The following is a 24919-nucleotide window of genomic DNA, read 5'->3' on the forward strand; positions in this document are numbered from 1 at the left end:
GCAGTGAGCTTCAGCTGTAGCCCACATGTGAAGTTGGTGTGTGCAGGATTGCTGCAGACTGTGTGCCATTTGCCTTCTGTAGGAAATTGAGGGGCCTCGTTTTCCAAGGTGGTGTCTCATAGCGCTTCCCTTCAGTGTTTACTGTAAAAGAAGAGGAAGGAGGTGATTTTCACCAAGAAGGTGTGTAAGGAAATGAGGCAGTAGAAACTGAGAGATGGAGGAGGATAGTCACAGGGGAATGGCAAAGTCAAAATGCCTGAACAAAGAAAGCACGTACGTCTTCACAAGTGTAATCTGGCAGAGCCCTTGTGCACTGAGAACCTCTTCTGCATCAGTGAGAGGTACTCCGGGACTGTGGGCTCAGTACCTTTGCAGGAGGTGTCACCTGTGCAGGAGGGGTTGGCTCTGTACTGGTAGACACAGGAGACCTTTGGGGTTTCTTCATGTTGTCCTGCTCCATGGACAAGAGCAGATTTCTCACTTCTGGTTTGTGAAATTGTTGTTCGTTGTGAGATGGTGGCCACCTTCGGCAGTAAACACGGTCCTATTTCAATGAAAGTATCTCCGTGCATGTCAGTTGCTTTGGTATGAGTGTAAAATAATTTGTGTAGTTGGTGGGGATAGTGTTTAAATAAGGGAATCACTTTTTTATTCAAGGTTTTTACTCCTCTGTTGTCACAGAATCATAAAAGCAAACTGCTCAGAGTCATTAGAGGTGACCCACAGAGCCGTAAATCTTTTTTGCTTTGTTCATAATTTGACATGAAGGCTTGCAAGAGTGTGAGAGTTTCTGCAGTTTTCCTTTTCCTAACAAGCATCAGGAACACTAACTCTCTCCTCGCTTTTCCCAGGTGATGTGGTTCACTGGGGATCTTTCGTATTTGTTTTCTTGCTATAAAATGTGTTACAGCTTATTTTTCTTATTTGGGCATGAAATAGGAGATAGGCTTGACCTTGGCATTTGCTTACGTCTTGTGTAGGAGACCTCAGCAGCAAAAAAAGAACCCCTGTGGCAGAAGAAATATTCGCAGAGAGAGTGAACATGCACAGCTTCTGGTGCAAAGTTGATGCTTTCTGCCCCTTGGGGAGCCAGTGCAGTCTAGTAGCATGCTAGTCTCTTGCTGTACAAGGATCAGACTTCTTCCACCCTGCCCTGCTGTGTTAGTGTGCTAGGTAACCTTTGTTGGCTGTGTTAGTGTGCTAGGTAACCTTCGTTTAGAATTCCGCTCACGGAACTTTGTCTTTGTTGTCTGTAGATGGCAGCCAAGGATACTGACCTCCATTGCAAAGTGTCCTGAGATCAGTTGGAAAGCACAGTTAAATCCCTAGATTGTGTGTTATCATTTTATCATTCATTCAGGTAATGACAAGGTTTAGCAGATTGAGCATGCTAAATGTTCAAAAAGGATGTGGGAGGTTTGTTTGTTTTGGCAAGTGCAAACTAAGTCTTTCTCAGTGTCTGCTGCTTGAAAATGTGTCTGCCTTGGCTGAGATTTGTCTTCTGGTTGTCTTTCAGAATGCTCCAGGCTGACCTGCAGCTCAGTGATAGTGAAGAGAGTGGTGACGACCAAGTCAGTTTTAGATGTTTTATACACTAGGCACACAGACTTCCCTTTAAATCATCACAACTTGTTGTGTTGTTCCGAGTTCCTTAAGCTAACCTTTCCTCCCCCTCTCCTCTTTGTTTTTGTGAACAAAACAGGTTGTTGAAAAGCCACCTTCTTCACTTGCTCCTCCAAGGTACAGGTTTGTTCCCAAACTACTAGCTAGACCAAATAAGGAGGAAAAACAAAACTAATGGGGTAGAAGATGGGTAAGGGTTCCTGGTTTCTCTTGTAGATACAGGTGTTGGTTTCTAGCTGCCTGAAGCTGCTGTTGAAAATCGCCTTTAGTTGTGTGGAGTTTTACGGAAAGCTCCGATTAGAAAGTAATAATCCAGACATGCTGGATTTTGTCTGTGAACCAGAACTGATTTCCCCAACTGTTCCCTTCTTTTCTCCTCTTCCTCTCCACCAGTGTATATGTAGATCACACTGGATCTAATGGGATTTTCAGTTGTAGTAGTGACAAGTGAGGTGTGAGTCCAGTTTTAGTTTAGAAGGAAGCCCAAAAAAGCCAAGTGGATGAAGAACAGAAAAGGGTTAGGTAGGCTTATGGAGGCTATTTCAGCTCCTACTGATAAGGCAGCTGGCTGTAAGCAGTTCCTGCCATGTGTTGTTAGTCAGAAGCAGTATTCAAGGTAGACTGAACAGCCACACGCCAGCATTAGAGGAAGAAAGGTGGAGAAGCCCAGAATTTTTCCTATAGGAGAGCACTGACATATGTTTTTGGCTTGATATCTATATTCTTCAAGCACAGGCTAATGGTCTACAAAGTCAGACTGGCAGAAGGGCACGTCAGTTCTTGGTGTGATCTGTGTCTCTGCAAGCTCTTGAAATAGAGTGTTCTCACAGTATCAGTCTGGATAAGCAAGGAGCTTGCCTCCAGATCATACAAATGTGTTGATACTAATGTGGGAAACAGTTTTCAAAGCAAAAAAAAAAAAATCAACATTTTGTAAGCCCATTTCAAAACAAAAAGAAGGTGTGCATAAAAGTCACAGTTCCCCCTCAGTTCCATCCACTCCCATTGTCAGTGCTAGAGGAAAACACTTTTGAGTAGGGGAGGGTGTTGCAAAAAATGCTACTGATTGACATGACCGTTAATGAAACAGTTACAGCACCTTGACCAAGTAACACAGATGAAGAAGTAAAAACTTAAGGGGGAGAACACAAAAAAGAGAAACCATCCTGGAATGTATGTTTCTGTCTTGTTAGCCTTTATTGGAAATTTTTCCGTTGAGGGTTGGGGCTTTCAGAAAAACACTCGTTAGTTTTGGTTATTTTTTAAACTTCGGTTGGCTAAATGCAGCTTCATACTGGAGCAGTGATGTCCTGCTTACGTATTTGTCCGACTGGGTTGGAGTTGAAGGTTTTATTATTTCCAGAGGTTTTTTATTCCAGTGCTTTATCTTTTGACTATGGCAATGTATTCCTTTGGCCTTCTCCCCTCCCCTCTCAGTGCCAAAACACAGGGTTTCAGTTTTATTTTTGAATCCTGCCATGTCAATATAATAAGTAAGTAACCTTCACCCATGCTGCTTTCTAATTTTATCTCATGGTGGCCTTGCAGTGCCCTACAGTCCCAGCCCAAGAGTGTGGCATCAGCACATTCCAGCAGCCCGGAGTCAGGGAGCACCAGTGACTCAGACAGCTCTTCAGACTCAGAGACGGAGAGCAACTCGAGTGACAGTGAAGCAAACGACCCTCCGAGAGCGTCAGCACCTGAGGTGAATGCCAATAAAATGTAGAGGCTGCTTAACGCAGCCTCTTGCCTCAGACTCTCTGCTGTCTGAATGCATTCAGGACAGGAGACCTGAAATACTGTCATTGTTCAGGTGTCCCCTTGACATCTTTGCTGCATCATCAGGCTTATCTTGCCCTTTGTTTCCCTTCTAGAGTTTGTCAATTAAATAACCCCTAGTAACAGCATAACTAGACGTCTACGTGCCTAACCTTGAAGTGTTGCCCCCTTCTCCTTTGGCATCATTGTCTAGCACTCCTGGAGGAATTAGTGCCTTCACGGGTGAGACACAAGCAAGGTGCAGATGAGAAGCACAGCTTGTCTGGGGTGTTTGGGGCCCATGTCTGCCCGTGCAGCTTTCCTGGGTGCCAAGGCTATGGGTTGCTTCGGGGTGAGACCAGTTTCCTGATACATTAAGAGGAGCCACTGCCTCCCTGCAGCTCCTGTGTGTGAGTGACAGATTCAGCTTCTCCCAGATCACAGCTGAAGTGATGAGACCTGCAGGAAGGGCTGGAATGTGCTTAGACTTGCTTCTGTTGAATTTGGCTCAGATAGTGCTGCACTGGCATTTCTGAGGCTTTTACTGGGAAAAGCAGACAACCAGAACTTAGCGCCTTAAAGTTTCATAATTGAGACCATGCATTTTTTGAAAATCTGCTGCAGAAGTGCTCATGTCCCATGGTTTCAAACAGTTCCTCCAGCTTGCAAAACATTCTTGGGCCAGTGGGAAGTACATAGTTATATCCTGTGGACCACAGCTGATGTAAACCAATCTGCTGCCAGTTTTGAGGTACTCTCACAAAACACAGAAACCGTGTAATTTATTCCCCGCCCCCTCCTCCAGCCCTAGTTTTCCTTTCTTTTACCTTAGAAGCACATGAACAGGGAGAATTTTATGTGCAGAAAACAAGCTTTGAGAAGGTGTATCTTTTCATCTCACATCTACTACACTTCACCCTCTAGCAGTTCAGTTACAGACTTTGCCCTCTGCAATGTGGGTGTCTTTGGAAGGACAGATGTTATACTTCTCCTCTTTTACCAAATCCTGCCTGGTTTGTCCTGAAAATACTAGATTGTAAGATCCTTCTCGCTCTAGTGAAGTCCTAACTATTTGCCATTGACCATTTTATCCTTTTTTATTCAGCAAACTATTCATCCATGGTGCTCAAGGAGTAAGTTAGTGCACATGGCCCATTTGTTTATAGTCAGTTCTTCACATGCAAAAGAACAGACTTTAAGACCTATAGGCAGTAGTTCCTTTATTTATTTTTTTTTAAATTTTTTTTAAAAAAAATCTCTTACTATCCTTTGGTTTTGGAAACCTAATGAAAACCTGTATGATGGTGTAGATCACAAACAAGATAACCGATGGTAGAAGTGCTAGAAAAGGATCAGAGTATGCCACTGTCTGATAGCTACGTACATTATAAACCAAAGTTTACTAAGTCTTTTAGCCATGTTTTTACAGTGTTTGACCAAAAACCAAATGTTCTTCAGTGGCTAGTAAGTTAAAATTCTGATGAAAATAAAGCAGATTTGTGTTATCTGAAAAGCCTAATGGAATTCGTGGTTTAATTTTACTTCCAAACCCATGGTAAAACCAAGCACTGTTTTTTAAACCAGGATTCTAGATGGACTGACTTAAACACAGTTGAAGACATGTCTTATTTATCTGCATGTTCTACAGTGAGTTGAGTCTGGATAGAGAAGAAAATCATGGCAGAAGGGATTCATTAGTCTCGGAAAACATTTCACGTACTGGGCTTTCTCTTTTCGGGGAAGGGTTGTGGCTCTTCTCAGAAGTGAGAGTGGTAACTGGGGAGAATCAGTGAGTGCGGGAGTTTAGCTGTGCTCTGATGGTGCCCAGATAATGAGTTACCCATTTGAGTGGTGTTGCCACATACATGGTATTTTCAGAATGGGCCCCAGAGAATAATGCCTCAGATTTGCAGCTTCTGTTGTCTCTTTTAGCATTAGTTGGGTTTGCTTTTCTCGTAATTTGTCAGACCGCTGTTAGATTAGGCAGAGCTTGTAGCAACCACGTTATGTTATTTGACCGTGATGCCAGGGGCCTTCAGACTTCAGTCGTTGCTCACGCCTTGCTTGACCCAGAGGGAAGCGAGTGTTGGGTTGTGTAGGCAGAGGACTCAGAAGAGGCCGGACTTGACATGCTAGCCATACAATTTATTTTGGTAAATGGTTTGCTTTTGGCTAAACCACAGGAGCCTGACAGCCTACCTGTCAGACTTCAATGAGATGTGTTAGCTGGCACAGCTGCTCATCTGTTTTGAAAGTAGTGCTGTGTGCAACTAACTTTCCAAAAGTGTTGCGAGGACAGCACCTAATCCATTTCTACACCTGCTGCTTTTTTTATATGTTGTCTGATTGCACAACGATGTTGGTTAGTGGCAAACCAAGATGAAGCTTTCATGTAGACTGGTCTCTTGCTGAGCAACAGGTAAGGCTAGCAGAGATCCAGGAGTGCTGTGCAATACGTTTGACTGATCCTGTGCGAAGATGAGGTCTGTGTTTCTGAATTGTCAATGTGCACACGCTAAAGCATCACCACTGACACATGGTCTTTCACTTTCAAGCTCTTTTAACATCAAGGGGAAATTTTACTGGGCTCTGGTAAGCCATGCTAGGATGAAAATAGCCCATAAAGGCATCATAAAGTCTTGCATCCTTCCTTTCTCTTTTTGTGTGCAGCCTGACCCACCGACTTCTAATAAGTGGCAGCTTGACAACTGGCTAACCAAGGTGAACCCACCAGCAGTGCCAACAGAGAGTCTCAGCGAAATTGCCCATGGGGATGGATGTGAAGAGGGCAAGGAGCAGGGGCAGGCTGTCAGCAGCAATTCCTCCCACCAGCGTGCCGAGCCGAGGGAGCCTCATCACAAGAGCTCTGGCCGAGCGGCCAGGGCTCCTCAGGACGCTCATCTTCTGACCAAACGCAACTGCCAGAAGTCTCCTGTGCGGGCCGAGGGGCCCTCACCCAGGCAGACTGTGGGCATCAAAGGGCCCAGCAAGGGCCTTGTCCACGAGGGGCCCAAAGGAGGCCTGAAGGTGGAGAGTGACCCTGGTCCTTTTGAGGTCAGAGACCAGTCTTCCAGAGACAAGCCAAAAGTCAAAACGAAAGGGAAGCCAAAATCCAGTGACAGAAAAGACCTGACCCCGGCACTGCAAGAGCCCCCTGAGAACAGAAAGCACAAGAGCTCCCACCAGGCCAATGCCAAACCCTTCTTGGACCCCAAGGTCATGAGAGATGTTTTGCTTGGCAGTGTCCAGGAGCATCTCGCTCTCAGTCCCCTTCCTCAAGGCCAGGGCACAAGCCCCACCAGGACTAGCGGCCACAGGCCTGCCATCGTGGCCAGAGAGGATTTTCACAAGGAGAAACTTCCCTTGCCTATCAGGGGGAAGAAGTTGCTCTCGCCAGTGAGGGACTCCCCTGCCCCTCAGTCCCTCATGGTGAAAATAGATCTCCCTCTGCTGTCAAGAGTCCCCCAGCCCCCTGGGAAAGGCAGTCACCAGAAGAGAGCAGAAGCCAAGGAACCCCCTGGTGCAAGGAAGCAGGACTTGGAGAGAAAAATCACGGATACTCTTGACAAGTCCCTTCAGAAGAGGAAGGTAAGAGGTGGAGGTGGGTTTGTACAAGGACCAAGGTGGTGTTTGAAAAACCCATGCGGAGAGTTCATTTCTGCTCCTAAGTTGGGAGTAGATCCCTTGCGCTCCTCCTTTAAAGGTGTTATCAAACTTCTAAAGGGAATGTGTATCAAAGCCCTTCATAGAGGTTTCTTGTTGGTCACAAATGCCCTGCTGAGCAAATGAAAAGCCTCGTGAGCTAACAAACGCTTTGGTATTTGAAAACATTTTCTGCTGTATTTTCTTGAAATACTAGTTTTCTCAGACAACAAAACCCCAGCCCTCCTATATTGGAGGAGCTTTCAGCAGCAGGCTGTGTCAGCATGTGGTTGGCCAGCCCCCTGGTAGCATTTGTGGGTTTCCCTGGCTTTCAACCAAGCAGAGCTTTGTAGGGCTGTGGTGCCCCCTCCCCCTGCAACCCCTTTAAATGCAGCATGGTATCTGAAGCACCTCCCAGACTGTGCAGTCATCTACACTATCCATTTAATGTCTGTTGTGGGAGAGCACCTTGCCTGCACTTTGTGGGGAGAACTGACACAGGCTGCCCTGGGCTGTGGTTTTTGGTTTTGTCTATGCGTGGACCTTCTGCTGCCTTTAGCCATGCAGCCTTAGGCTGCGTAGCGTAGTCTTTTCCTGTGTGGAGTCATTCATTTCCATGAAACAGTTGTGATTGCTTGCTTACACAAAGAGGAACAAATTCTGCAGGTGTGAATTGTGTTATTACTAGGGATGATGGCAGCAGCCCCATGTTTTTGCTTTTCCATAAATGCAGACTTTTAACTGAACCAGGTTCACCGAGAGTAACAAGTGTCGCTAAACCCTGCTTTGGATCTCAGCGGTTGGCTAAATATGTAGAAAACTTCTTTGGTTTCCCCTGGAGCTGCTGAGGTGCTAGCAGCGATGCTAGTGCTTAAAAGATGCATGTGTCCAGAGTCCTTCAGCTAGAATAGTTGCTTTGCTTTGAATTACAAGACAGCCCTTTATTTAACTGAGATGGTAGTTGCTCACAAGTGTTTTTTGGAAAGCTAAGTCCCAAAGGGGGCTGTGAATATACTTCTAGCCAGCTGGTTCAGCTGCACAGGGTTGGTTGCAGGCCTTGTGGTGAATGGGTATTCACTGTGGATATTTCAGTGCCTGTATACCTTCTTGGTCCTCCTCACAGAGCAGGTGGCTTAGCACATGTGGGTGAACAACCTTGGCTCCCGTGTGGGTTGCATTTAGTCTTGTCATTTTCTGAACTTCCCATAGTTGTGGGGGAGAATTCAGAAGAGCAGGGAAAGGGTGAAGAAACCGGAGAGACCACAGCAGTCCCCCTCTTGCGGAGCAGTGGAAGAGGGTAAACAGGCAGCAAATCTGTTGCTTCTCCTGTTATCTCAAAGACCCAAAAGAGGAGCTATTTGATATTAGACATGTCTTCCCTTGCAGCCTGAGTGTCTGATTGCAGGAAACCCCTCCTCAGAGCCTTGCTGTCTGCATTATGTCAGCATGCATCAGTGTCCTTGGAGGCTCAGGCTTCGTAACAGCCAGCTAGGTCAGGTACAGCTGTCAGACATCGTTTGCGGCAGTGTGGAGCTCAACTTGAGAAACAGTTTAAGGACTTGATCTAGGTGCTGGAGCCTTGCCCTGAGCACACTGCCAGAGGTCGACTCTGCCGAGCACAATCTACTGAGCTCCATCACAGTGACATAAACCTGCATGTACTCTTGGGAGAGAGACAGAAAGTCCTGGAATGCTTTTGGCTGCCACCAGGCACACTGTGGGTAACACTGACTGATAAGTGCAGTTTCTTTCACATTTTCTTGGCTTGTAGCAAATTATTCTAAAGTTTTTCATTCAGGTGAGCTGATGATTTGCACGCTTTGTATTGTAAGACCTATGGAGTGCAGTTAAAAAGTATTATTTATTACCTCTCCGCCTTAATGGTTCCTGTTCTTCTGGAGGACAATGGCAGTGATTTTAACTGCCTGTTTAAAATTTCAGCTGTATCAGATTCTTCTTCATAAAACCAAAAACCCCTGCACATCTGAGGAATCGGAGGGATCTAACTCTCCTGTGAATGCATTTTTTTCCTTCCCTTTGATAAGGCATACCACAAAACACAATTGCTTGCAGTTCATGACTTTGCCAGGAGGAATCTGAATACATTTCTGTATAACTCGTACTGAGTAGGAAAAAAAAGCCCATCTAGAACAGATGGAATGCTTATTTTCAGCAGTGGAGATGCCTTAATTTTGATTACTATTAGCAACAAGAGGTTTAGCAGTTCCATCCCCATCACTACAAAATAATTAATCTATCCAAGCAAATGTAGGTAAAATGTCATTTTAGGATACTTGTCAGCGAGCCTGAAATCTATATCCGCTGTGTTTTGGGTTTATGCTTTGTCAGTTCTAATATCTTATCCTTTTCTTTTTTTAACCAGAATCAAACTTAGCTGTATTGGTCTGTACTTTGCACCAACTTTCAAAACGTGAGTGATTTTTTTTTTTTTTTCTTCCTGTTAGAGGGAAGTGGAGAAGGAGATTGATAGGAAGAAAATGAAATCAGAAAAAGAAAGAAAATCATTGCAGTCTTCAGCTAACAAAGACTCCAATAAATTGAAGTGAGTGTACAGTGGTGGGATGGCAGACATGCATAAAACTAAGTCTTTTTTTAAAAAGGTTAAGGCGAGGAACTGTATCTCCTGTCCTTATACTTCTGAGTTTGCTTATAACATCGTGTGCCTTCTGAAACTTAATCTGCTGCAATCTGTCTTTACATCCTGGAACCAACCATGTGGCTATGGGAGTGTCATTTATTCGCCTTTTTATTTGTTGCAGATGTGAAGTGATACTTGGGTGTCACTTATCTTCCTCTCCCTTAACGCTGAGGATTATGGTTCTAATCATTCAAGCATAAGCTGACGTTTCCGTGGCTGATCATCCTCCTATACCTGGTTTACACTGCTGCAAAAGCGTTGAATGTTGTGGCATTTGTCCTGATTTTGAACAGTTGAGATGGGAATGAAGACTTCACCATTTTAAACACAAACTTGTCCATCCTGCAGCTTATGTTGCTGCATGCTCTGATCCATATACTACATGTAGCTCAAAGAATCTGTTTATGCTGCAAGAAATTTAATTGCCAGTTGTGCCCGTACTACTTTTCCTTCTAAGCTGGTAGGCAACCATTTGCACTGCTCTCTTTCAGACCAGATGCAGGAAACAAATTTGTGCAAAGAAATTAGACGTTGTTTGAGTTGCAAACAGTGTGGTAGATTGCACGCTGGGATGTAGGAGCCATTTCCCCTTCTCTAAACTACAGTGGTGGTAATCTCTCAGCAGACAATTGCCCAGGTGATCTGGGAGGTGGCAGCTGTTCTGTGGGGAGTAGCATATGCTTGTTCTGCACGATGGCTTAGGTGTTTCAGGGGATGGCAAGAGAACTTGCCATCTGGTTGACAATGTCTCTGCTCATTGCAGGGGGGTTGTACTAGATGATCTTTAAAGGTCCCTTCCAACCAAAACTATTCTATGACTCTAGGTGAGTAAGACTTGAGAGTTCAAGTATCAATTATTTCTGCTTTCATGAGAAATGGAACTAGCCTTAAAATGCTTTTAAAAAGGGAGTTGGACTAGATGATCTTTAAAGGTCCCTTCTAACCCAAACCATTCAATGATTCTTACGAACTTCTTTTTCTTTGCGCATGTTTTCCTCATTCTGGGTTCTACTGTCATACTTGTTTTGGGGAAGTTCGTGGTCTCACTGCATGGGAAGCAGCAGAAAGCTTTTTAGCAGATTCATAGTACTTCACATGCATTTAAAGCTCTGAGTCTTTGTAAGGTGAGAAGATGATGTGAACGTGTTTTGCACATGGGGAAATTGAGATGCAGACAAATTTGAGTTGCTTGCTCAGGCTCCTGCTGCAAACAGGTGAAATAGCTGAAAGGGTGGCCCCGAAGTCGTGAGTCTTATTCCCATGATTGAGCAATCACGTCCACAGCAGAGCAAGTTCTGGCAGCCTCTTGGGAAAGGATATTGTACTAAATGCAACTGTATGTCCATAAATTTTGACTCGGTGATCATTGCTGTTTTCTTAATTGGACAGGTCCTGATGAAAGAAAAAAGTCAGATGTTAATGCTGATACTCTCTACTCCCTCAGCTGCTTTTGCTGTCATCGGTTACAGACTTTGAACAGCACTTAGCGGCTGGTGCACGCAGTGTCTGTGCTAGGTGGAACTTGTCTTCTCCCAGCTGAGAATGCAGAGGTGAATGTGATGGATATTGCAGAGCTCTGTTTTCTCACCTTGCTGCCATGGGAGGCTGCTGAGCTGGGATGCTCCAGAAGCACGTGGATATGCAGCTCCCCCTTTCTCTAACCAAACCAAGATGCCGCAGTGCCAGTAGGCTTTTTACTTTGACTAGCCCAGATTTGCATAGAGGTGAAATGTGCAAAGCCCAGTCCAGAAAACAGATTTGTATGTATAGGTGGGTAGGGAGCATTTGCGTTCTCCACTAAAATCATCATCTTGTTTTTGTCTTTTTTGTATGTGACCTAATGGGGACGCAACCAGTGTGCCTTTTGAATTGCGGTCTTTCTAGAATTTCAGATGGCCTTTATGGCCAGGAATTTCTCATGTATTCCACTATAGCATTTGCAGTGTTTCTGGTAGATCTGCTGAAACTTACCCCATAATTTGCATACCAGTGTACTGCCAGCATTTTGGCTAGGTCTTTGCTAGAGCAAACGCTTCCAAGAGCATGTCTTCAAATGGGCGGTGTTCCTGAGAGGGGAGGCTCCTGTGTCAGTTCTGGGCTACTGCATTCAATTCCTGCTTGATTGTGGCTTGAATTTGAGGTATTGACTTGCATTGGTATGTAGCATTGAGGTTTGTGTCCTGACAACATGAGTAAACTGCTTTTCTGCAGAGAAAACATTGAAGTACTCTGAAAGCACTTAGGCGCTAGGGCTAACATTTAGTTGGGTGAAGGGATATTTCAGCTGTGGTAATAATGGAAGGGCATTACTTCTGTGGTTCATTCCTCCCTTTTTCTCAGTGAAAATGAGCACCCCTTTTAGCCATGTTCTGGCTTTCAGAGTGGGAAGAATAGGATGCGTTTTTGGGGAGAGAGGGCTCTGGATCAGGTTAGGGGATGCCGCTGAGCTCTGCGTCAAACAGTCCTCTCTGGAGCGTCAGCTGTAGTGAAGCTGGGGAGCATGTGTGCAGTGAGTAGGGACTGTGCCACGGGAAAAGTGGGTTGTGGAAGAGGGGAGAGGACTGTCGCACGCACAGCAGAACGAAGCAAGATGTGCAATGTTACACTTCAGTCTTCTCACTGGGTTTAACTTCATTTCCTCCTCTTCTGATAAGGCAGTCCATGAGTTGGGATTCACTGCTCTGTGTTTTCCTGGAAACTTTGAGAAGCTGAATAAAAATGATGTAAATGAGCAGTAGTGAAACAAGGTTTAGAGCTATTTGGTGCTGCTTACAGCTGCCAGAGTTCCCTGGTAATCCTAACTTCAAATGATCAGAAATCTGATGTGCCACCATCCTATTAAATGTGATAGACTCTGCCATTTAAAAGCACAGCATTTTAAGTCTCTATCACTGGAATCCTCTCAACTTTATAGTGTTGTCTAGTTGAGCTGGTGAGTCCTGGCAAGGAATGACTCAGTTGAATTCTGTCAAAGCACATACAGGATCAAATGTCTAGGTGAGTATCTCTGACCATAGAAGATATCTTCTACCATAATTGGGAAAGAGAGGTAGTGCTGCAGTTCATTTGCCTTGTTGGGTGATTTGTGCCAGGGATTTTAGTTGCTGTGATTGCCTCTCTTCCTCTTTCAGTGAAAAGGGGCTGTGTTGGAGGGATGCCTTTTTTTTGCAACATCCTCGTATTCTGGTTGCAAGCATTTACTCCAATGATAAGTCCTGAAGGTTATTCCTACTTGAAAACCAACTTGTTTGTGTGTTGTTGGCGGCTTAAGATGTGTTACCTAATGCCAGTGAAGTCCCTGAAGTTTTGTTTTGCTTTTGTTGGATTCTTTATGTTAACAACTCATTTCACACTTCCAGAGAAATTTAAAGAGAACTGGCACATGATATAACTATGTTTTTAAAAAAATCCCTACCTTATATGTACACCATATTCATCCCAATTGCTGAATTTGCTTCCCATCTCCAGAGCATCAAAAACTTCACTTGAAACCCAGAAGAAAGATCTCCTGCTACCCCCACCACTGCCACCCATGTCTCCTGTACATCCTCCACCAAAGTCAACCAAGATGGCCCAAAAGAGACCCAAAAGTGAGAGCAGCGAGCTGCCTGTCGTGGATAACACTGCCAGGGACGAGAGCAACCACAAGGATCCTTTGTTCTCCAAGCACAAGAAAGTGGAGAGAAATCCCGCTGAGCTCTCAAAGGGCATCAAAGTAGGTATCCATTATAACTGGCAGGATGTTTCCTGCAACCCATGGGTGCTGTGTGATTCTCTTGAGAAACATGCTCTGAGGATATTAAAAAGGAAGGAAGATAAACAAGCCACCAGAGAAAGCTCTTTGAAGCATTTTTACCCCTTTAATGGCTATCTGTGCCCTTATGTTGCTAGCTCAAAAGCCTGTGTTGTAACTTCTCTGCTGACTTTCCATCATCTGTTGTAATCTTACCAGTGAAACATAGTGAGAAGGGGTGACCATGTGAAAAACAAAGGCAAGAGAATCGTGTTTATGGTAGTAACTGCTTCTGACTATAGGCAACTGCAAGTACAATATTGGTGTAAAAATAAGTGTGTTTACAGAAAGAAAGAGTGGATTGCTTAAAAATAAGAAACAAGCAACCTGTGGTTTTGACCGTGACCTAGGTATAAGGTTTTATAGCTTGCTTACAAAATTGTTGATGATCCTTGCAGCTGGATCTTTGCATTTTGAGGTTATAAAATTCAATTATATTGCTGCTTACTCATGGCTCTGTGTGTGTGATCTAGGATGTTGCTGTGTGTGTTAAGCTAGACTGTGCATGCTGTATTAGCTGGCTTCTAACTGCTTGCTTTTTCCTGATAATGTAGTTAGTAGTGGAGAATCAGCAATTTCCATGTGGTTAAGCTGGAAATAAGTGTGAATGGATATTACCCCTTCTGCCTTGGCTAGTGGCCATGAAAAACGTGCTGCTTGCAGCCTTACTGCTATTTTAGCCATTGTGCAAGGAAACCTGCTACTTAATTTCTCCATGCTTGGGAGAAGTTTGAATGGTATTAAGCCTTGCTAGCAGTCAGGTAGGATGCCAAGTTTCCATTTCCATTATTGAAAGGGGTACTGGGGAAGAAAGTAAGAAGAGCTGGAGAGCCTGGAGAATAGATTATGCCTGGGACAAATAAACATTTTCTCTTGAAATTTAGGAAAGCCAAGCTTTGGAATTGATTTAGACATCTCTCTAACCAGCTTTATCTCCACTCTGTGTTTTTTTCAGGGATCTCCAGGGGATGTCACAAATCCTTTCCCAGTGCCTTCTTTGCCAAATGGTGCCTCCAAGCCAAGGGGACCTCAACTCACGTTTGAAAAGTAAGTTTTTGTTTTACACCCATCACCTGTACTTTCTGAATACACCAGACAAGGCTGGCCCTGCAGCCACCCAGGCTTCTGCTTCTTGATCACTTCTTTGGGGAGGAAAGAGAGAGAGAGATGTCTGAGACCTGCCCTGTACTGCCTTCTTGTGTCTGGGACTTAGCCCACCCACCACAAAGCAAAGGTCTCATTACAACAGTTCTTGGTTTGAGGGAAGCTACTCTAGAAATTAAGTACTTTTGAACTCTGAGAGGAGGTGTCTTGTGCCTGCCTACAAGTAATGGGTTTTGATTTGTCTGATTCTTGACAAGTGGCAAACTCCTCTGTGACAGGGTGCTGGGCAGGCAACTGACTTTTTCTGAGAGGGTATGACTCTACTTGCTCCTTTTGTTAGCGCACAGGTGGCTGTATGCCATTTCCATGGTGAATAGATTATCCCAATGCGCAGAAATGTGTGCAGTCCAAATTTATCATCATTTATGTGTTGACTGAGACCCAGCTCTGTAGAAGCGTTGCACACCATATCTCTTGTAAGCAGATAACTTGAATGCAAGCTCTTTTGGTCTGAGTGTGTCATACTGCAGAGTTTACTGTATGCTTCAATCAGAAATGTATTGCTGGTATTGTACTTGAGGAATGATAGGGCATCACGTAACTACTATCTTTCCATGGGAGCAAAGAAGTAAACTTGGCCTCATAGTAGCCTAACCTCCAGTGTTTTTTCTACTTAGAAATGTAAGTTTTCAGTGTTATTCTAACATACATTTTTTAAGAAATCAATTCATTTTATCTGTCCATTCAACTGCTATGTATTTCTGAACATGCAGACAACATTCATTTAGTGACTATCATAACTGTAACGTGTGTTTGATAAGGCTGTAACAAGCTTACCAAAACAGGATGTTCGGACTCATAGCATCCTGTAGATAAGAAGGTAAAATTTATCCTACTCTTTTTCTCTGTTTTCTGTTTTTCCTCTTTCTGTCCCCAATTCAGGCAGCATCCGATAGAATACTACATAGAAGTGGCCAAGAGGCTGAAGCACAAAGCTGATGCAATGGTAAGTCATGGCCCTGTGCTAGAAATGTTAACCAGCTCTTGCATTCAGACCTGATACTTGCATGCACGTGAATAAGATTCGCTGGCTAACGTTACTTCCATACTCCCTACATGGAGCATGTTCAAGTCATATGTGGGGAGGCTGTCTTTATTTGCCAAATGTTCAGGCATTTCCCTTTGTTGTAAACACATCTAGAGAATGTGCCTAGAGAATAGGATTCAGAACTGATGTTGTCTGAGGTTAGCAGGCCTGTTTGCTTTGCAGAGCTATCACAAAGTCCTTGGAAGATAGTTTTAAGACAGTTTACTCTGAAACGTCAGGATCCTGTGTTGGTGGACAAGACTTGGAAGTGCCCTTTGCAGATGTAACTAGCTTTCTCCACTATGTGCAGTTTAACAGCATGCATGAATGAACCTATTTTTTTGCTAATTATGGCTCAGTCAGATAATGTACATTTGCTACTTGCCATTTACCTGTGAAAATGAAGTGAGGGAATACTGCAATGGGAAGGCCCCATCTGCCTCTCCCAAAGCAGGCCCCCAAGATGAGACAATAATATCCAAAAATGTGAAGGTAATAAATTACTTAAGGAAAATGTTGAGCAAGAGGAAGAGATACGAATAGCCAGAGCCCACAAAGCTGATGACTGGGACCACATTAGGGGTTCTGCTGAGAATCCTTTAATTATCACCTGGAGGCCTGACTTGCATCTTTTTCTTTCTTCAAATCCTGCCTAACTAGGGGAAAAAAAAGGAATTCAGGTATACTTGAGAGAAGCAGTTTTTGTCTTAGTCTAAAAATTAGAATTTTCTTCCCAATAGACCGACAAGACTGGAAAGGCCTTTCAGTACCTAGATGCTGCCCTTTCCTTCATTGAGTATGGGATCGCCTTGGAATCGGATGCACCAGCACCAAAATCAGCTTACAGCATATTCAGGGGCACCATAGATCTCATCAAGTAAGTGGTTTTCAAAGCATGATGGTTAGGCAGCATGTTTGGAGGGGAAGGGTTAGTTGCATTGCTTGTTTGCAACTGTGGCAGCTCTGGATTCCCACCATGGAGCAGAGTTTGGGTTGCTGTACAAGCATCAGACAGACCATCCAGAGGCACCAGAGACAAATCCTTTGAAATGTGTTTCAGCATTGCTTATCAGAAGAAGTAGGCACCATGTCCTCCTCAGCATTTGAGCCTTGCAGTTGAGGTACACCAGAGGACACTGGTTCAGATAATCAAGGACAGGAAGGAGTTTTTACTTTATCCAGAACTGAAGTTGCTTTTGCATGTGAGCTCAATAGTATGTCAGTTAAAAAAAATCAAAGCAACAATCTAGCACGTGGAAGAGCGGTTTGTGCCCCAAAGCTCTTGCAGCTTGATTGAAGGCAGATTTTACTGGTTTCTCCCATGTGTCTTTGTACCAGTGCACTTTATTGGGGTTTCTTTTAGCAACGTTCCCTGTTTAGTTTCACAGCCATAGTAGATGCATGTAGATAGTAGACATTATGACATATGCAGGCAGTGCAATCCAAGGAACCATGTACTGGATAGAAGAGAGACAGGTATCGGTTTATTCATATTGAAATTACAGGTTATGTGAGTTTTCGAGAGCTGATTTGACTTCTGACCTTAGAGCTGAAAGAGCTGTCAGAGGTTTTTTTGTGGTAGACTTCAAACTTTTTAAATGACATTGTTTGCTTTTTGGTCTTGATGGACTGCATTTCCAAGATGCTACTGTTGCTTTGTTTTCAAAAAGGAGGTTTGCTTATTTGTTCTTTGCCAAAAGAAACATTTCCACTGAGATGTCTGTCTTGTCCAGAAACACTTGAATTAGTGTTGTAGTCAGTGGTGGGGGCACCTCTTCTGGGCCTCAGGCCTGTAGGTGGCCCACGGGGGGCATCTACTTGTAGGGATGTTGCCCATTAATCAGTGTAAGAGGAGAGCGAGTCGCATAAGGGGCCACATCTGTTCCTGCTGCGTGGAAAACAAGGCATTTGGAGACAGTCCTCTGCTCAAGATCATACAAAGCACTTGGTGCCAGGACTAAGAACTCGGGGCAGGTTTCTTGACTTTTGGACCAGTGCTTGAGATAACGGCATGCACTGGTTTTTCATAAACAGTAGGACTTCAGAGCCCTGATGACTGACAAGATTCTGTTTGTTTCCTTAGATTCGCCATGACATTGAAATCCTTTACGGACTCCTCAGCATCTTCACAAGAAAAAATCTTTGCTGTGTTATGGTGCGTAACCGTTGTTCTGCACCTTCATATTCTGTTTTTAGACTTGATAGAGTGAAAGACCCGTTACTTTCAGGGGCAAAAGAATGAGTTAAATGGGAATCAGAGTTCTGCAAGGAAAAAAACCCCACAATATAAAAACCAGAATGAACAGGAACATCTCTAAAGTGAGCTGGGATATCACAAGGGACTACATGTGGAAGGCACAGGCTCTAAAATTTGATCTGCTGGTAACTTGAGAGCACATAAGGGCTCTCACCTAAGGTGAAAGAATGCGATTTGGCTGTCCGTGCTTGAGCTGTGTAACTGAAGCTGTAGTTGAACGTAGCTGAGGCACTTCTGGACAGAGGCTTACTCAGCCTGTGGCACCTATAAGAGGTTGGGCACCTGTTTTATGTAAAAGACCAGACATGGCCCTTCCTTGTTTGGTTGTTTTTTTTGTTGGGTTTTTTTTTCCCCCTTGTGATTTTTTTACAGAGTCTTTCTTTAAGATGAGCAGGAGGAGAAATTCTGAGCTTTCTTGACTTTGCAATACAGCTGATGTGTGCCTGCCTCCATCCCACAAGGCTGATGACTGCTGAGCAGGCAGCGGTGAGCGTGAACTCTTACTCTTGGTTGTGTTTCTGTTCACAGCATGCGCTGCCAGTCCATTCTGCACATGGCAATGTTTCGTTACAAAAAAGACACTGCAATAAATTATTCCAGGATCCTGAATGACCACTTCAAGGTAGGGCATGCGTATTACTAAGCTGCCAGCTGGCTGGCTGCAGTAGTTACTGATGTTGGCTGAATAGCCCATACCTAACAAGAGTTCTGTTCCTTACTGCAGAGTTCTTCCAGAGTAACACAAGCACCTTCTCCATGTGTTGCAAGGTAAGATTTAAAAAGATGTATGTTGTGATGTGTCTATAAGGGTGTGAGTGAAAATAGTATCCCGAGTATTTGAGTTGCAGGCTGCGTTTGAGTGCCTCACCGCTCGCTCTTTCGTACCACCTGAAATCATATTGTTAGGGGGCATGAGTAGGTTTCTGCTCTCTCTTTCCTGTCTTTTCTCATTGGAAAGGTTGGGGTTTTTTTTGTTATGAGGTCCAGAGTTACTGTGTATCAGGCAGAGCAGTTCTCCACCAGAGAAACAGGCCAGAGGAGCAAGGAAGGTAGCATCACTATGCTATTTCAGAGTCCCTGTTGTTGTCATCTTTGTTCTGTTCTGTCGCTCTCATCTAGAGATCGTTTCAGACTTAAGAGGGTACCATCCCCATCTCCCTGGCCACTGTCCAGTAGGATTATGCCTTCAGCCTGTGGTAGCATAACTTTGAGGTGATACTTTAATATTTTTCTCTTTACCTCAGTCACCAATTAAGAAAAAGAAACTAATTTTCTAATTTGTGAGTTATTGAGCATTTTGTCCTTTCTATGTATCTGCAGCAGTGTTGCTGCGTATGTGGCAGCAAAAGTAAAAGGCAAGATGTCCCATAACAGTGTTTGGCCCAATGCCTGGCAGACTGGTGCTGTGTTTTAATGACAATGAGTAAGAGTTTTTCTCTATCCTGTGGTAATTGCATTTGGCAGATAGCTATCCAGCTCCACATCTGTCCCTTTTAAACTTTGCAGTTGAGAGAAGGTGGTTTGGTCTTCAGTAGTGATGCTGAAATTCCAGTTATTTTTCTGCCACCTTGGACAGTGTAGGTTATTGGGAATTAAATGGTCTCCCAAGAGCAGTGGTGGAAGCTCGCTCATACCAGTGACTGAAATGAGGTTGGTTGAAGTGGTGGGGGTGAAGCGATGTGATGAAGCCAGCCTGTGTCTGGAAGGCGGGCAGCTGACTGCATTTAGCTTCCCTAGGTCTATAAATAAGTGTGTGTAGGCTGACCTGGCTGCTTTGACTAGCTGTCAGAAAGCTCCAGCCTCTGTAGGTGGGGAGCTTCAGCATGCCTGAAATGGAAGTCTTTAGCAAAAAACACTTAGAGAATCTGGTGAAGGCTTGCACGAGGAGGTGTAGATTTTGGAAGGTGGATGGGTGGCCCTTTCTGATGTCTGGTCCCACATTTTCTTTTGTCAAGAGGAGTCCTTAGAGTCGCAAATCAATTCAAAAACCTTGGCCTTGCACTCAGAGGACAATTACCTGTTATGTAGCTGAATGCATCTCAGTTTTTAACACTCTATGCTGCAGGCCTAGATGATACTGGATAGCTCCTGGCATAAGCCAGTCTTGTGGCAAGACTTTCGACTCTGAAATGAAATGTTTGTGGTGGTGTTTCTTTCTCCTGCAGAAGCACAGGCATGCCTTCTCCTCTTTCTCCAATGCCCTCTCCTGCTGGTTCTGTGAGTTCTCAGCCAGGATCGAATGCTAGCAACTGCAGCGGCAACAGCATTGGCTCTTCAGTCACTGTCCCTTATAATATCCCAAGCATCACCTCTTCCTACGTCAACATTACTTCCTATATCCTCTATGCGTATGATATTTGGGAACGGGCTGACGCACTGGTCAGGAAGAATAAGGGTAAGTTTTTGCCCTCTGGCTTTTCTGTCTTATGTGTTGTGTTTATGTGTATGTACTTGCTTAAATCCTAACACTCAGTGTAGCAAACACCATACCTAAAGAACAAAGCAGTAAAAATGTCGAAATAGACAGCTATGGCTTATTGGCAGGTTATTGGCAGAGATACTTGGTGGTGATATAATGATGAGTGTTCCAATTAAAAGGTTGTCTTGGCATCCTCAAATGTCTAAGAGCTAAGGCATGAGGGTATCAAGTGCAGGAAACCAGCCAGCTCGCTCCATGGTAACACAAGAAGCATAAGGGTTTTTTTTTTCTGTTTGTTTTTCCCTTTGGGGCGCTTAGCTTTTCTGAATTGGTCCGTTTTCTTTAAAAACATCTTTTTGGCCTGTACCCTTGTGTTTCAGTTTGTTTGTCAAACTTCCAGGTATTTTTGTCTTGAAAACGGTGAAGCTGGCTTCTCTCCATAACAGAGAAGCTGAGCAGCACTTCAATTGGAGTCCTTGCCAAGCAGCATTTCTAAAATTGCTCCTACTTTTTTTTATTTTACAGTTTTGTAGTTAAAAATGTTGTGTTGTCCTGTGGTACAAGCAGTGGTGGATAAGCAAAAGCCCTAGAGCAGATGCAGTTCAGTCTGTAACCTGCCATCCCATGTGGCATTTGCAGTGTCATTTTCCGTAAAACACAAAGTTTTGTGAGCTACTGTGGGCAAAGGGAAGTTTTGCCATGATCTGTTGGCAAACTTGCGACAGAAAATAAACACGATGTGCCTGGCTGAATTGTTGGAAGGCTGTAAAAATAGTCACACTAATGAGGCAGTTGCTGAAATTCAAAAGGCTTTGCAAGTCACCTTTGAATAAAGTAACTCCAGTTGTTGGCTGTCCTCTGAGCAAATCTGTGCTCACAGCAGCAATTCATGTGTAGTATTTTGGATTCTAGCCTCTAAAGGCTGAGAAAAGACTGTCACATAGAAGGAGCAGTGGATGCTGCTGGTAAGCCAGAGGAATGAGTCCTGGAGGAAAACCTGTGGGAGGGCAGCCTGAGCACAATCTTGCATCAATCAAGACTAAATTCAGAACCTGCTATGTGTTGCTGTTTTGATGTAGGGGAATGATGACCGGGGTAGTAAATACTCCTTAGGGAGTAGATCTGTGCAGAAGAGTAAATACTCATGTAGGCTTAGCAGTTGTTGTCACTGTTCAGGATGGTGGAGGAATTTCAGAACTGGAACTTGTTGATATTCAGTGTAATGTACAGATGCTAAGAGGTGCGGAGAGTGAGTACCTAAAACTAAAAAAAAGGCCATATCCTTGATTCTTTTGTGCAATTCATAGGGCATAAGAAGAGGAAAGAGCAGTGGCCTTCAGTTATCGAGTTCTCTTAAACAGGGAAGTCATAAGTTAGTGGAAAGCAGTTAGTTCTAACTATGTCCAAGTCACTTGTGCAGAGCTGAAGTGCTTTCTGGCGGGTCCGCAACCAGTTGCTTCCAGCACAGGACCCAGCTCCTCACTGTAATGCAGAGTAGCACCGTGGATCATGAGGCTGTAAGAGGTTGTCTTCAGCCTCTGATTTCCCACAGCAAGGACAAGCTGAGGTTGCACGTGTGCATGTGAAGTCACTCTCCTTTCACAAAGTACTGTGGTCCCAGATCAGATTATCTTCTGGTTGCCCAGGCAGGGTGTTCAGACTCCTTGTCCCTGCTTACAGCTCTTCTGTTTCCTGTGGAGGGAATGGATACCCATTTTGTACACAAAAGGAGGGAAATCAGGGGAAATGTGTTCTCTGCTTCTGAATTGGAAAGTATTAGAATGAAAGTGTTGTGCTCTCTGCTGCTGAAGAGTTCCTTGCACAGCCAAGCAGAAATCTTCAGCCTCCAGGTTCAATCTTTGTGTGTAAATAAGGAGAGCTGAGAACGGGCGGTTTCTGAAAAGGTACCTGGCAACACGATCAAGGCTGGAGGGACCGAGGGACTGGGACGAGCCCATGTCCCTAGAAGGCAGGTCATGCAGGAATATCTTGGAAAGGTGACTGGAAAGGAATAGGTGTGATAATTTCCTGTAACTCACTGTCACCTGCACAGATGATTGCCAGCACAGAGCAGGGCATGCAGCCTGCCGGCATCTCCCAGCAGATTCAGATATGCTGCAAGAGCCTTCTCCTGCCCATGTGGGAGGAGGAGCGTGGTGCCTCAAGCTGGTGGCAGGGTAGGAGGACTCTGTGAAATCTGCCTGACATGCCCAGCTAAAGGCAACCCAAATCTGAGCTGTATAGCCTGGCAAGCTCTATAAATTTTTAAACCTGTTCAGTTGAGAAATCATGATGTCTCCAAGGTTTGAGGATGGATGAAGGAAAGGGACCAGTCTGATGACAGCTGTGTGTGCCTCCCGGCATCACTCAGAAAGACACTCAAATTTGGCCTGTTTAAAATCTGGGGGAAGCACACAGCAGTAACTGGGGTATGAACACCCAAACTTTTGCCCACCTACCATGGAGTCTCGATGTCCTTTTAAAGCCAGCACCTGGGGAGGCGGTTCAGTGTGTGTAGGCGTGTGTGAGTGTGATTTTCCTCTTGCGTGCTGTGCCTCGTGCACTTATGACATTTCCCAGCCTTCTACTATTGCTGACCTCTCTGCATGAACAATGTTTAATGGGACTTGCCAACTGTCAGTGTGCTGCTGTTGTCGCTCCTCACTGCCCCCTAGCCTGTCGGATGTGCCTGTTTTGTGAAACCAACCAAATGTTTTCTTTCTCCCTCCCCTTTTTCCAGAGTTTTTTGCTGAACTCAGCACAGCGACGTGCACTCTGGCACTGAACAGTAGCATGACCGAACTGGTACACTACGCTAGACAGGGTTTACAGTGGCTGAGACTGGAAACAAATACGCCTTAACTGGTGCTCAAGGTGGTCAAATACCTTGAACTTTTTTGCACTTTTGAAGCCTCAGAAACAGTCTAACTTGTTGAATCATTGGATACAAAGCACCTGCAAGGGAAAATAAATCAAGGTGGAAGGGATCTGGTTACACTGGAAAAACTTTGAACTGCATTTTTAGGGTAGCGCTTTGCTGCCTTGAAAAAGAAGAGATGGAGGAAAGCCTCGGCGTTGATGGCACCTTCCTTTCAAACAATGAAGTGCAATGAATTGTCTGAATGGCCTAATGTATTGATGGTCTATAAACATTTCTATTACGAATAACCAGCAGGACAATAATCACACATGAAGAAGTGCCGACAAGAAGGAAATCTGCCTCCAGAGGTTATTATGCAACATCCCACAGTCTGCAACAGTTGTGTGCCCAGAAGACATGTCAGAGAAATGTTTTTCCAAGCATGGATGCAATCTTTGGTGTCTTTGTTCCTCAGATGGCAAGTAGCAACAACCTCAGCAGCACCGAAAAGCGTTATGTTACAATAAAAACAGCAAAGTGGTCTGCCTTGCCTGCTTTCCAACCCCACCCTCTTGCATTTGTCAGCCAGCTGCTGTCCTGAGAAGCGGGGGAAGCCACTGCCTTCAGTGCTGCAAGTTCACTTTTTAAGTCGTCGCTGCTTTGGTCCTCCTCCTTGCCACGCACTCACGCACACAGAAGCCCTTAGCACTCGAACTGTATTACTTAGGGTCTTGCTCGGTTTAAGCCTTGTAAGCCAGAAACAGTTGGGGTGGCAAAATGACCAGGTGTGGTTGGAAACAGCTCTGCCTTTCTTCTGTGGTGGAGGGATGTCACTCACACTGAGGACTCCTTGACTGGTTGCTTTTTGTCATTCCGATGGGTGGGGGTGGACAGCTGTACTGGGTCACTCTGATTGCTTGGGCATGGTTCTGAGTCTGAGAGCTTACATGGGGAGGAATCACTTCTGTTTAAGGAGGGACTAAGTGGCTGAATGTGGAACATAAGACAAATTTTGCATTTGGGTATTTGCCTGCAACCGTTGCTGGTCTCAGTGAATATCTAAGAGCAGGATTTGGTACCAAAGTAGGGCATCCTTCATGGGGGAGGTGACTTGTGCTTTTTCTCAGCCAAACTACAGGATGGGCCCAGCAACTTAGAAATCTGTCAAGAGAACACAAAAGGGATAATTAACTGTTTGCAAGCATTTTTTCCTTGTCAGGAGCTGCAGTTTTGAAATTGCAATTTTGCAGGTGACAGTAACAGTGAAGGCAGCATCCATGGCATTAGCGTATGCAGTAAGATGACACCCTTCTCTACCCAAAGATTTCCTGTTGCATGACAGCAGCGTCCTGCCGTCCTCATATCTAATAGTGTGCCTTAGCCCTCTGGTCCCCTCTCGCATCCCTCGCCCTATCTCTGACAAACCCGTGGGAGTGGCAAAGAGAAGGATGGTATCCCAAAATACTTGTGCTTACAGGAAAGAATTAGCTCCCTTTTCCACATAATTTCAGGATGGAGGAACAGGTCTGCATGCATGTAGCAGTACCCCCTTTGTAAAGTACCTTCTTGTGGTTTTGAGGCTTCCGAAAATGGACAGTAAATAAATATCAACAAAAGGTCTGCATTTCCAGAAGTAGTTTCTGTAGAAATGAGCCCTGCCACAAGGAAGCCTGGAGTCCTCTTGCCTCTGGGAGGAGCTGGCAGGAGTGTGCTGTGG

At 44.6% G+C, this 24919-nt stretch overlaps 1 protein-coding gene and 1 long non-coding RNA gene across 2 annotated transcripts in view; both read left to right on the forward strand.

The window, feature by feature from the left end:
- The window catches only part of LOC142033857 (uncharacterized), a 161332-nt gene that overhangs the window by 61469 nt on the left and 74944 nt on the right, over positions 1 to 24919 (forward strand). The window lies entirely within an intron of this gene.
- On the forward strand, positions 1388 to 23701 carry LOC142031828 (AF4/FMR2 family member 1-like). Its single transcript, XM_075029590.1, has 15 exons — positions 1388 to 1416; positions 1517 to 1571; positions 1703 to 1740; positions 3172 to 3328; positions 6052 to 6969; positions 9489 to 9586; positions 13151 to 13397; positions 14431 to 14522; positions 15522 to 15585; positions 16407 to 16543; positions 17750 to 17821; positions 18452 to 18545; positions 18648 to 18691; positions 20089 to 20318; positions 23083 to 23701. Exons 1-15 carry the CDS (start codon positions 1388 to 1390, stop codon positions 23202 to 23204), a joined length of 2397 nt encoding a protein of 798 aa, XP_074885691.1. The 3' UTR covers positions 23205 to 23701.

This window comes from Buteo buteo, chromosome 1, assembly GCF_964188355.1.
Source record: "Buteo buteo chromosome 1, bButBut1.hap1.1, whole genome shotgun sequence".
Classification (NCBI taxonomy): Eukaryota; Metazoa; Chordata; class Aves; order Accipitriformes; family Accipitridae; genus Buteo; species Buteo buteo.